A 13493-nucleotide genomic window follows, 5' to 3' on the forward strand; every position below is an offset into this window, starting at 1 on the left:
ATTGTCACAAAGATTGTACAAGCCCCCTCAACAAATAAACAAATTACCTCTAGCAGCCAAATAAAGACCTACACCTTCAGAAAACTCTTCATTGCCTTTTGTTAATAAAATATGTGGAACCTTACCATCTTTGGGGCTGCATGCTTGCTGGAGCTAATATCTCCTGTGCAATAAAGTGTTTTCACTACAACCTTCATTCTTACAACTCCATGTCTAGTTCTATTCATTGTTTGACCAAGGAAGGACTGGAGCATCACATCACAGGACAGCTGAGATCCCTCTAGTAACAGTAGTCTGAAGACAAAGGAAAGGTAGAAATGGCAGAAAGCATGAGCCTCTCTTACTTTAAGAGACAAAATGGTCCACCAAAATGAAGACTGCTTTTTCAGATGTCAGGAGGATGTGATACAAAATATGTGAAAACTGAAACCCACAGAGTACTAGGAAAGAGGAAGTCATGAATCTGAAAGGAAAGGAGACAGTCTAAGGAGAAGTCATGGTTCACCTTTCCTAAAATTAACTAAGCACTCTCTCCCTTCCTTAGAACTTCCCATCTATCACCAATAGCATGTTTCTGCCCAGCAGAGCAGATGCTGTTATGGAGAGAACAGGAAGGTTTTTCTCTTTGACCATGGGAGATGAAAAGGAACTCCTCCCGAGAGTGTGAATCTGTCTCCACCACCCCATGCTCAAAGGTAAGAAATGCTGTGCTAATAACAGGATTTTCTGAACAAGGTAGATGAGTATTAGTGAGAAGAAGGCAAACCACTAAGCATCTACCTCTCTTGAGAGAGAGCTGAAGATCAGGGCCAGTGGTGACCAGGAAGAATCTGGGGACAGGTGGGCTAACAGTTGCCACAGTCTAGGTGACCATGAGAGACATAGAAGCTCTTGGGCAATCTATGTATGTCTGTCAGAGTTATAATATTAAACCTGATATCTTGAGATAGAAATTGCTGTCATACCCATACTTCTATGGTGCCAGGGTCTTAGTACCAAGGTCACTGTGTCTTCCTGATCTTAGACCTATTCCAGTCCCCAAATTCATCCTAGATAAACTAAAAATAAAATGAAAGCTTAAATTACTCAGGTATACTACTTGACACTTCAAGGCTCTAAAGAAAGGAAGGAAGGAAAGAAGGAAGGAAGAAACAAAAAGAAAAGAAAAGAAAAGTAAGGAGAAGAAAAAAAGAAACCACCCTTTGCTGTAGAAAGATGGGGTAAGATCAACAAAGAACATCTAAAATGAGGTCGTGCCAATTAGATGAAGTCTCAGACTCTTCTCTGGCTCCTCTGAACTTGAAATCTGAGGCTCAGGAGAGGGGGGGCAGGCAGGCAGAGGCCCTTGGACACAATATCCTTACATACCTCCAGAGTTAGTGGGTTATCACCCAGGAGAAATAATGTCCAACGGAAAGTAAAGAAGTCCATGGTATTCCAAGCTACTCTGTATAAGGGCAGAGCTACTTAATAGGTCAGTGCCCTTCACTTGTGACTAACTGGTTCCTGTAATCCCCAGAATAGACTACTTTCCTGTCTCTTCCAAACCTTTCAGGGACTTTCATGACCACTAATTTAACAATGGTCACTCAGAGGCCTCTCTCCATGAGAGAAAGGACACAAATAATGAGAATACAGTCAACTCACCATCACCACCACCCTAGACCCCTAGTGCTAGGTTCAAGGCTCAAAAATACTATCAAGGCATTATTTCCTTTGAATTTTATTAGCCTGCTTTCTTTATTTCCTTTGAATATTTTTCCTGAATTATTTTTGAACATTCTCTCCCTAAACTCAACCCTAAAACCTACCGGAAATGTTTCCTTAGTTCTGAATGTTTAAGCCAGACCACTAATCCTGGTAGGAAAAAATACTGACTATAGTCTCACATCTCGCACCTTCTGCTTTTTTGACTAAGACAGGAAATTTAGCTTCATGGCCTCATTAGTAAAGAAGGACAACAGCCCACCATTGTAATACGGCTAAGAATTTTTTTCAGATATAAATGTGTCAGTAACATGGTTCCCTTTTCCAGTGTACTCTCTAATGAACAAGTCAGTTTTCCGCCTTGTTTTGGATGATGGCTTCCTCCAATAAAATCAGTGGCCTGAGCCAGTTATCCCCAACTGGGAGACTGGAGCATCACAGGCTTCTCTGGGCTTCCTGTAGCCCTGTGATTCTGTTTCCTCTGGTTTCCTACCTGCTTGGAGTCACACATCAGTAGCCACAACTTGACTCTCTACTTGACAAATGTGTCACTAATAACTTGACTAAAGGGATATTTCCTAATATGTCTCTAAATCCCAAGGATATTAAGCATAGTAGAAGGCCCAGGCTAGGGTTGCTCATCACTATAAGTTGTTACCACATTTTTTTCCTCTCTTTTTCTAGAATCAATGTCAAGGATGGGAAGACATCAGTTCTGCTCTGTTCTCATCTTTCTGATCCTATTGACTTTGAGCCTTAACTTGACTGGATGGGCATGGACCACCCCTGATTGCATCATAGCAGACAGCTTGCTATTTCCTAACCTTTCTTACTACATACCATTCTGCACCTTGGTCCCAGGACTGCATCTTTTGGCATCTTGCTCCAATGTTAAAAACATAAATCAGACCCTAGAAAGAGTGCCCAAAAATACGGAAGTACTCTGCCTCCAGGGCATGGTTCCTACTCTGCCAGCTAATGCCTTTGGTCGCTTCCACTCCCTACAGCTTCTAAGGCTGCAATTGGGTACAACTAACATCACATCTAGGACTTTTCAAGGACTGGATCAGCTACAATATATTTTTTTTGAGCATCATGCTCCCTGTTGCCTAAGTCTGTTCCTCCCTCCAAATTGTTTAGAGTCTCTCAGATCCCTTAGTAGTCTTTCCTTTCAAGGATACTGCCTGACTTATAGCCAAAGCATCTACTTGCCAACTAGTCTTAGGCATCTAACTCTGAGGAACGGCTGTCTGACAAAGTTGCAGGAACTTCACAGGCTCTTCCCAGATCTTCTGCTGAGTGCCTCTTCTGCACCCAATACCAAACCAAGGGCACCCTTTTTAGAGATGCTGGATTTATCTTACAACCTTCAGCTGAAGCAGGCAGGTGTCAGAGACCTGTATGGCCTCACGCTCCATTCCCTAATATTGGATGGCACCCCATTAAGAGCACTTGATCTCAGCTCAGGACTTCTACACTTGCACTTCCTCTCCCTTGTGGGTACAGGTATAGAAAAACTGCCTGCAAGTGTGACTGGCTACTCTGAGCTTCGTGCACTTGATCTTGGGAAGAACCAAATCCAAAACATCTTAGAAAATAGAGATTTCCCAGGTTACAAAGCCCTAGAATTCCTTAGCCTTCATGATAATCATCTGCAATCACTTCCCATCAGGTTTCTACGTACTCTACCCCAGCTTCAAAAGCTCAACCTATCTGTGAATAACCTTGGCCCAATCTTGGAGATTCCAGAAGGACTGTTTAGCACAAACTTAAAAGTGCTAGATCTGTCCCACAATCAACTCTGTGATGTACCCCATGGGGCTTTCTCCTTTCTGTCACAGCTCCAGGAGCTCCGGCTGAGTGGCAATAACATCTCTAGTTTATCCAATGAGAGCCTTCAGGGACTGAGGTGGCTGAGGACACTAGACTTGAGTTGGAATCAAATTAAAGTACTCAAACCAGGCTGGCTCTCTCATCTTCCTGCTCTGACTACCTTGAACCTTCTGGGTACCTCCTTAGAGCGTATCTCTGGCAGACAGCTTCAGGGTCCCAAGATGCTAAGACATCTACAACTGGGTTCTTCTCCAATGTTGGATATATATCCTCCCTGGCTCCCAATGCTCCTCAGCTTGGAAATACAAGCAGAAACATGTATTGAGTTTATGATTCCCAGTGGAGAGCCATTCTTACTCTTGGAGAACCTTACCTTAGAGACTTCTGTTCTATTACTGAAACCAGACACCACCACAATTCATTTTCCCTCTCTGCGTCGCCTCACCTTACGTGGTTACAGCTTCACCTTCTCAACCAGTCAACTTCAGAGATTCTTCTCACAACAGCTTCCTGTCCTGGAACACCTCTTTATCTGGTGTGATAACAGCAATGCAATAGACCTCCATCTATTTGGGATGCCCAGGCTGCGTGTGCTAGAGCTGGGGTACCTTAACTTTTTCTATGAGTCAAGTACTATGAAGCTAGAGGTGCTACTGAAGGAGGTGCCTCAGTTACAGGTACTGGCATTGAGCCACATGAATCTCAGGAACCTCTCTGTGTCCAGCTTTAAGAGCTTGCAGGTCCTCAAACTGCTGCTGTTCAACTCCGAAAGGACCTTGGAGATGAACAGCAACTTCCAGGAGTTAATTCCTCAGATGCCTCAGTACGTTTATTTCTCAGATGTCACCTTTACCTGCCAGTGTGAAACTTCCTGGCTGGAGTCTTGGGCTACACGGGCCCCAAACACTTTCGTTTATGGGCTGGAAAAATCCATCTGCATGGCTAATGCCTCTGACTACTCCAAAACTCTACTCTTCTCCTTCCATGCTACTAATTGCCCACACAGTACTGAATTTTGGGGCTTTCTCACCAGTTTCACTCTGCTGCTTCTGGTGATTATCCTTCCTCTGGTTAGTTGTCATAAATGGTCCTGGCTTCATCACCTGTGGACACTCTTTCACACTTGTTGGTGGAAATTATGTGGACATAGACTCAGAGGCCAATTCAACTATGATGTCTTTATATCCTATTGTGAAGAGGACCAAGCTTGGGTGCTGGAAGAACTGGTTCCAGTTTTGGAGAAAGCCCCTCCTGAAGGTGAGGGCTTGAGGTTGTGCCTGCCTGACAGGGACTTTGGGATTGGAAATGACAGGATGGAATCCATGATTGCCAGCATGGGCAAAAGCAGAGCCATGCTCTGTGTGCTCACAGGCCAGGCCCTAGCAAGTCCCTGGTGCAATCTAGAGTTGAGACTGGCCACTTACCACCTGGTAGCTAAGCCTGGGACCACTCGCCTCCTGCTGCTCTTTCTGGAGCCCCTCAATCGGCAGAGGCTCCATAGTTATCATCGCCTGTCCCGATGGCTCCAGAAGGAGGATTATTTTGATTTGTCCCAAGGGAAAGTGGAGTGGAAGACTTTCTGTGAGCAACTGAAGAGACAGCTCAGAAAAGCTGGACAAGAAAGAGATTAAGGGCTGTCCAGGATGGGGCTGTGCAGAAGGTCCTTTCAGCAGCAGAGGGTATACGCTCTCATCACTAAAGCATGGGCTCACCAAGGGGGCCAAATGATATATTTTAAATGCTATATTAAGTCCCACTGGGAGGGGAATCTTTTAAAACACTGGAAAATATTCATTCAGGAGGGAAAACATTCATTCAGAAAACAATTCTGTTACGTGTTAATATGTTCCAGCATGAGATACTGCTCACCACACAAGACATGTATGTATACAGAGTGGTTTGTGCGATCCTGTGTACGTTTTTCCAAAGTTTTTTTTTTTTTCAAAATAAATCCATCCTGCCTCTATTAATTGCAAAATATTCACTTGTTTGGTAAAATGTTGTGCAATTCAAGAGTAAGTGGAGAATCAATGAGTCATTTGAGTTGGAATGTATTTTCAGTTCACCCAGTGTCCAATAGTCAGTTCCTCTAACTCAAGTTTCTCACACTTAGAGCATTATGTGAGTCAAATCTGTTGTTTTAACATGTGTTATTCAAGGGGAATTGAAATCCGCACAGGTTAGATCTGCATAGGACTTAGATCCCTGACTCAGATCACATACTGTTTGCCTTGGATCTCACCTCTCTTCTTCTGCATTCAATTTTTCTTGTGCCTCAGCTTCAAAGAAATGGCAAAGGTGAAATACTCTCACTTTCTTCTCACAGATTCAAAGAAATTTTGCCAAAATTGTAAATTCCAAACATAAGTCCAATGACAAAAATGGAATGTCATTCACAAACGAAGTCCCAGGTTTCAGGCATGAATCTGACCAGATGTAATTATATAAATAACATTCTCTTGTCTCAGGCCTATTAAGTACTATGGAAAAAAGATTTAACATATTATTGACAGAATATTAAATGACACTCTTGACAAATGGCATATACATCCAGATTTGAAAACTGGATATATATATATATATATATATATATATATATATATATATATATATATAAATGAGTTATGAAGAAAAAGAAGACTAGAAATGCAAAATATCAAGGGACCTAGAATATCTCTGCAATCTATTAAAACTTTTTTTTAATTTAAAATTTTTATTAGGTATTTTATTTATTTACAAGTCATATGACATCTCCTTTCCCAATTTCCCCTCCAAAAAAAAGAAAAGAAATAAAATAAAATAAAATAAAATAAAATAAAATAAAATAAAATAAAAAACCCTGTTCCCTCTCCCTCCCCCTGCTCAACAACCTACCCTCTCCCACTTCCTTGCCCTGGCATTCCCCTACACTAGGGCATAGAACCTTCACAGGACCAATGGCCTCTCTTCCCCTTGATGACCAACGAGGCCATCCTCTGCTATACATATGCTGCTGGAGCCATTAGTCTCACCATGTGTACTCTTTGGTTGGTGATTTAGTCCCTGGGAAGTCTGAGGGTACTAGTTAGTTCATATTGTTGTTCGTCCTAAGGGGCTGCAAACCCTTCAGCTCCTTGGGTCCTTTCTCTAGCTCCTTCACTGGGGACCCTGTGCTCAGTCCAATAAAACTTCTTTATACCTTTCTGCTAGGTTTTAATAAGCATGTATCATTTTATGATAACAATAAATTATCTTTCAAAAATAATAAAACACTTTGGACCAGAAAGATAGCTTAGCAAGTAAAGACACTTGCCAACAAGCCTAATAACCTGAGTTAAATCCCTGAGACATACATGATAGAAGAAAAGAATCACTTTTACAAGTTGTTTTCTGACCACCACATGCACACCATAGCATGCAGGTCTATATATACACAATTAATTAATTAATTAATTAATTAATTAATTAAAAACATTTTATTTTATTTTATTCTTTTAGAATCGGTGGTTCTTTTTCTTTTCATCATTTTATTTATTTACATTTCAAATATTATATCCTTTCCCAGACCCCCTCCACAAGCCCTCTATCTTATCCTCTCTCCCCTTTACCTCTAAGAATATGCTCCCCCAACCACCCACTTACTCCCACCTCACCCACACAGTCCCACCTCACCCCTGTAGCATCCCCTTTCTCTGGGGCATCGACCCTCCTCAGGACTAAGTGTATCCCCTCCCACTTAGGCCAGACAAGGCAGTCCTCTGCTACATAAGTAGCTGGGGCCTCAGACGAACTGATATATGCTCTTTGGTTCCCAGGAGCTCTAAGAGGTCCTGTTAGTTGATAGGTTAGTTGATACTCATGTTCTTCCTATGAGGCTGCCATCCCTTTCAGTTTCTTCAGTCCTTCCTATAACTCTTCCATAGGGATCCCAGTGCTCAGTCCTGATGGTTGGCTGTATCTGCATTAGTTAATTAATTAATTCAATTTACCTCCTGATCACAGAAGCCTTCCCTCCTCTCTCCCAGTCCCATCTTCCCATCTCCTTTCCCTCATTCCCCCCTCCCCTTCTCATCAGAGAATGAGGAGTCCTCTGTGGTACCAACCCCCAGGCCCCCTACCCTCTCACCCCCAGCAGATCAAGTCACATAGGACTAAGTGCATCTTCTCCCACTGAGGCTAGACAGCACAGCACAGCTAGTGGAAAAGGATCCAAAGGCAGGCAACAGAGTCTGAATCAGAGAAAGCCCCATGTGATGTTACTGGAGATTTTAATCTTAGACATTCTGACAGGTGTAAGACAGAATCTCAAAGTTGTTTTGATTTGTATATCCCCAATGGCTAAGGACATTGAACGTTTCTTTTAGTGCTTCTTGGCCATTTGATATTCCTCTGTTGAGAATTTTCTGTTAAGCTCTGTACCCCATTTTTAATTTGCCTTGTAAATCATCATGATTAATGCAAAGGCTGAGGCAGCACGCACAGTGCCTGCACAGGTCTTCACCAGACAGGGCTCTAGAAAGGAAAGAGGTGGACACATGCCATCACTCTTACCCCAACCTGCCTAGCTCAAGACTGATGTAAAGTTGATAACCATTTGAAAATAAAATTTTATTTTCTTCCAAGGGAGTCTCACTGGAAAAACTGCTCTTAAGGGTAGGTCACAGCCGGGTGGTGGCAGCATGCCTTTAATCCCAGCACTTGGAAGGCAGAGGCAGGAGGATTTCTGAGTTCGAGGCCAGCCTGATCTACAGAGTGAGTTCCAGGACAGCCAAGGCTTATACAGAAAAACCCTGTCTCCAAAAACAAAAACAAAAACAAACAAACAAAAAAAAGATAGGTCACACGTCCAGCAGTAGGCATCCAACAGAAAACAAAATCAGTGGTATCTTTGGAGATTCATTGTCCTATCATTGTCTCACCATGTCACATCAGAGCCCTTTTGCTCTGTAACTCCTTTGTGTATATATTATGGCTTCCATTTTAGTGTTTTTATCAGATTCTTGACAAATAAGTCTGTTTCTTGTGTCTTCTCTTGGAATCCTTTTCTTCTTGTTGTTTGTTTTGTACAATTCCAATGGGTTAGTTTTTGCTTTTTTTATTTTATTCCATTTTATTTTTATCCCTTAGATGTTGGTTTGTTTTCTAGTGGAAAAAGGGTAGGGGTGAATCTGAATTTGAAGGTCTGTGGAAAGAACTTGGAGGAATTCCCTGTCTTAAGATATATATGTGGAAAAATATCTATTTTCTATTAAAGGTAAAAATAAAAAGGACATGAATATGAAAAATAGTGTTGGGGTTGCATCAGATTATTCCAAAGGAAGAAAGGGAAGGGAAAATGATACAATTTTTTACAATTTAAATTTAAAAATATGCAATACTTTCAAATAAACAAAATGAAAATAACCAAATGGAAAAAAACTATAATTCCTCACATAAACAGACCCAAGGAGAGATATTATATGATTATCTCAATAGTCATAGAGAAGTCCCTTACCAAAAACTGGTTACTATTCATGATAATGTACTAAAAGAAACAGTGGATGAGAAAGACAAACCAACACCCATATCAGGCAGTTCAAACTACTTTAACTCTAGCTCTAGAGGCTCTAATGTCCTCCTAAGATCTCTACAGGTACCTACATGTTCATGTGTAGGTTCATGCATATAGAGACAAATATACATGAATAGTAATAGTTATTTTTAAAGACATAGAAAAAACTTTCTAAATAGGACTCTGATTGCTCAGGAAATGAAGCAAAAAACTGACAAATTAGACCTCATGAAATTAAAGACTCTGCACAACAAAGGATGAAGTGACCCACAGAATGGGAGGCAATCTTTGCCAGCTACACATGTGACAGAAGATTAATATCTAGAATATATAAAGAGTTCAAACCCAAAAGATCCAGAAAAACAACCCAATTTTTAAAATTGGGCAAAGTTCTTCAAAGAAGAAATAAAAATAACTAATAAATATTTTTAAGTGCTAAGCATTCTTAGCTACAAGAAAAATACAAATTAAAATTACTTTAAGATTTCCATCTCAGTTAGAATGACTATTATCAAGAAAATGAAAAACAGTGCTGGCAAGGATATTGGGGAGAGGGCAATCCTTATTTACTGTTAGAGGGAGGGGAGTATAAACTGGCACAGCCACTGAAGAAACAGGTTTTGAGGTTTCTCAAAAAGCTAATACTCATCTGCCATATGACCCCAATATAGTACTTCTTGGCATATACCTGCACATGCATGTACACGTGTGCACACACACACACATGTACACACACAAAGTTCATTGCTGTTCTAGACATAATAACTAGGCAATGTCACCAACCTAGAAATCTATCAACTAATAGCTCAATAGAATATTCATCTATCACTTACTCTTCACATGTGTGCAACTATATCTTCATTCACCACTGTGGAAAGAGAGGCTTTTCTATTTAAAGGTAAGAGCAGGACATACAAAACATAAACAAAAAGAATTTAGTATTATACAAATTTACCTTAAAAATAGGTTTTAGTTCCTCCTAGGGCCTATGATCTCCCCCACCATATTCCAATCCAATAGCCCTGATTAAATTAAGTCAGAAGACAAAATTTAAAGTAGTGAATCCAAACATGACCAGTATGAAGGAGATTGATAAAGATGGGAGAAAAGAAAGTCATCAGCAGTCTTACCTACCCATGAACCCTGTGCTTTCTAGGTGCGATAAGCCCACTACACAATAGTGGTGTGATTACTGGTAAGCTAACCAGTCACTTTCTTGTGGATTTGAGGCCCACTCTTACTGTAAACCTGGTGAAAACATATGTCTTGAGAGGTCATCGGCCCTTCATTAAATCTTCTATTGTTTTGATAATGAGTATGGTATCAAACATACTTTAAGTATTTGTGATTTTATATAAGTTAGTGTTGCTATCAGCCTGAAGTACGAGAAATTTCTCTTTGTGGAGAATGGGGACAAATATAGAGACTCGTAGCTGCTCAAAGTTTTGAGAGTAGCAGTTGTCGAATGTCCAACCCTAAACAGGACATCTATATCATCCCTTCAGAGTTCTGGGACCATTGTGGAATGGGGAACATAAAGAATGTAAGGCTGGAAGACAAGGAGTTTTGTAAAATGCTATCTTCTATATATATAACATGACCACTGAAATTATGACCCCATGGCAAAAAATATTTGCACGAGATGAGGCCGTGCAATGTTTTATCCTGGAGGAAGGAAGGAGCTCATGAGGTGCCACGCTTGGCTGAGTATTTGTTGTCAGTTAATAGTTGCTAAGGAGAGATCATCTTTTACTTCAGAAGTGTTTTACTGGTAGGTTGCAAGTGCTCCAGTAAATAACCCACTATCTATCCACAGCAAAATGTAGTGGGTCAGACAAAGTCGTAAAAGTAATTTGAAAGAACAGTCTTCAGAAGTGGAAAGACAATAAGAGAGGTTAATGAAGTTGACAATAGTCACAAGGAATTGTGTACAGGTGTAATACTGTGAAAAGAAGAGTTGAATGAGTTCTGACATATTCGAAGTATTTATGAACCCTAGATGGCATCATTTATTAATCAGTCAATGGCTTGGAAATGTAGTACAATCTACTGACTAGAAAAGAAGAAAATATTCATGTTAAAAAACAATAAATATCCTTAAAACCAATTAAAATACACTAATACATCACCAATGAGCATAAGTCAGAAAATGAAAAGAAATACAGACAGAAAAAAAGAAAGTAAAAGAAGCAGGAAGATCTGTAGAAATTATGTTACTAGAAACCTCAAGAGTCCACCAGATTTGATGATGTTATCACTAGAGAAATCAGGGTTCTCTTTTGAGGTTCTTGGTCTGGTTGATAAAAGAGTTTAAGAACAGAGTCTTAAGAGAAACTAAATGAAAATCCTATTACAGTTTAAAAGAAAAGATCTAGCAAGTAAAAGACAAGCAGTAAATTTCAGCGGCTGCCTGAGGACGATGGAGAGGGATGGAACTGGAAGGAACATAGCCGGGAAATGCCCTTTTCAGTTAGGCCAGCATGTTCAGCTGTAAAGGTAAGCAAACAGACAAATTACAGACAAATGGCCATGGCAAAAAGAACAAGCAGCTTCAGAGAAAGAGTGAAGAAGAGTGTTAGGGAAAGTGTGATTCAAAATGATAGAAAGAAGACAAGGCAAAGCTATGTTACTCTGAGTAAACTCAGCAGAATAGGCAGACTTAATAAAAGCTGTGTGCGTGTGGTTTGCTAAGTGACTACACTAAGGACAGGGCTCTCTGGGAAGGAAAAGTACATTGTCTCATTGGGGAAATAATTACCCATTCCATTTCCTTAGGATGGCTTAGGGAGAATCAACCTTCCTGGGGATGATTCCTTGGTGAGGTAATTCTCTGGCCCAACTGGCTTAATCCTTAAGAGAATTGACAGTAGCACATCTCTGCTAACAGATAATTTCGCTGTTTGGGTAGGAGGAAATAATGTAAAAACTACACATGAAATACCCCATTACCCAATCAGTAAACAGGTAGACAGTTAAAACTCAGATGGCCAATAAGTATGTTTTTTTAAATGCTCCCATCTTACCCAATCAGAATGGATATGATCAAGAAAACAAATAATGACAAAATGCTAGCAAAGATAGTATTAGGAGGAATATCCCTTAATTTTCTATTGTTGTGATAAGAAAGTATGATCAAGGTAACTTACAAAAGAAAGATGTAATTGGGTTTACAGTTCCAGAGGTTTAGAATCCATAATGGTGGAGCAAAGGCATGGTGGCCAGAAGCTTGAGCAGTGTCGGCCGCCTTACCCGTCCAGCGGAAATAAGGAGGCAAACATGAGCACTTCTCCAAGCAGATTTTATTCAGGAATCCTTATATTACTTCTTAATAATATCTCTAATTTCTATAATCTCTATTATCTCTCTCTCAGCCTCCCTAGTAGCTGGGACTACTGGTGTGCACCACCACCGCCTGGCTCATAATAATCCTCTCTCTAGTAGAATCTCGTAGAATCCAGCCTTCACAGGTTAAATACTTTTCCTGGTCCCAATCAACATCAGCTACGTGGCAAAGCATAATAGGCTGCGGCAATTCATGCCAGCTTGCATCACAAACTAGAGGCACACAGCTTTTCCAACTAAGGCTTGTTTATCTCAATGCTCTCTGCTCTGGCCGGAGACCAGGTGATCAATATATATATATATATATATATATATATATATATATATATATATATATATATATATGGTGGCAGCTGTGGCTCCCCACAGAGCAGCAGGTAAGAGCTCTCTCATTTTGATCTACAACAGGAGGCAGAGAGAGCGCACTAGGGATGGTGGGGGGCTTTAAAGGGTCAATCCTGTCCCCCAATGATAACATCCCCCAACAGGCCCACACCTCCTAATTCCTTCCAAAAGGTCACCAACTAAGGAACAAGTACTCAAATATACTTGGGGTTGAAAAAGGAAATTTATCATTTAAACCACTTCATGAGAGTAAACAGGTTTCTTTTGAGGTTCTTAGTCTCATAAATTAAAGAATTTAGAAATAGAGTCAAACAGAAGGTAGAAAACAAATTTATGTAAGTTTGAGAAAATAAAAAGAAAGAAGCCAACAAGAAAAGCTAGCTTCTTGATATAGGGAGCTGGAAAAGAAAGAAAGCCTACTTGAATCAAACAAACTGGAGTGTTCAGCAGGTAGTCACATAGTAGGAAGGAAGAGGAGCTTCAGAGAAAGAGTGGAAAAGTCCCAAGTGCATGTAAAGCATATGTAGCCTTTAGCCACTACAAAGAAATAGAAAGAGAGATTGGGGTAGAGGAGAAGGAAAAAAAAGAAATCATAAGTTATATGTTTTGAATTCTATCTTAATGTTCTATGGCTATAAAAAGGACACCAATACCAAGGCATTCTTATGAAAGAAAGCACTTAATTGAAGGCTTTCTTACAATATATATATATATATATATATATATATATATATAT

General features: G+C 40.2%; 1 protein-coding gene across 1 annotated transcript; it reads left to right on the top strand.

The window, feature by feature from the left end:
* Window positions 1–533: 533 nt before the first annotated feature.
* On the top strand, window positions 534–5506 carry LOC116084456 (toll-like receptor 11). The gene is made up of 2 exons (XM_031361467.1): window positions 534–695; window positions 2392–5506. Exons 1-2 carry the CDS (start codon window positions 686–688, stop codon window positions 5169–5171), a joined length of 2790 nt encoding a protein of 929 aa, XP_031217327.1. The 5' UTR covers window positions 534–685; the 3' UTR covers window positions 5172–5506.
* Window positions 5507–13493: the final 7987 nt, after the last annotated feature.

The sequence above is a fragment of the Mastomys coucha genome, unplaced genomic scaffold, assembly GCF_008632895.1.
Source record: "Mastomys coucha isolate ucsf_1 unplaced genomic scaffold, UCSF_Mcou_1 pScaffold9, whole genome shotgun sequence".
NCBI lineage: Eukaryota > Metazoa > Chordata > Mammalia > Rodentia > Muridae > Mastomys > Mastomys coucha.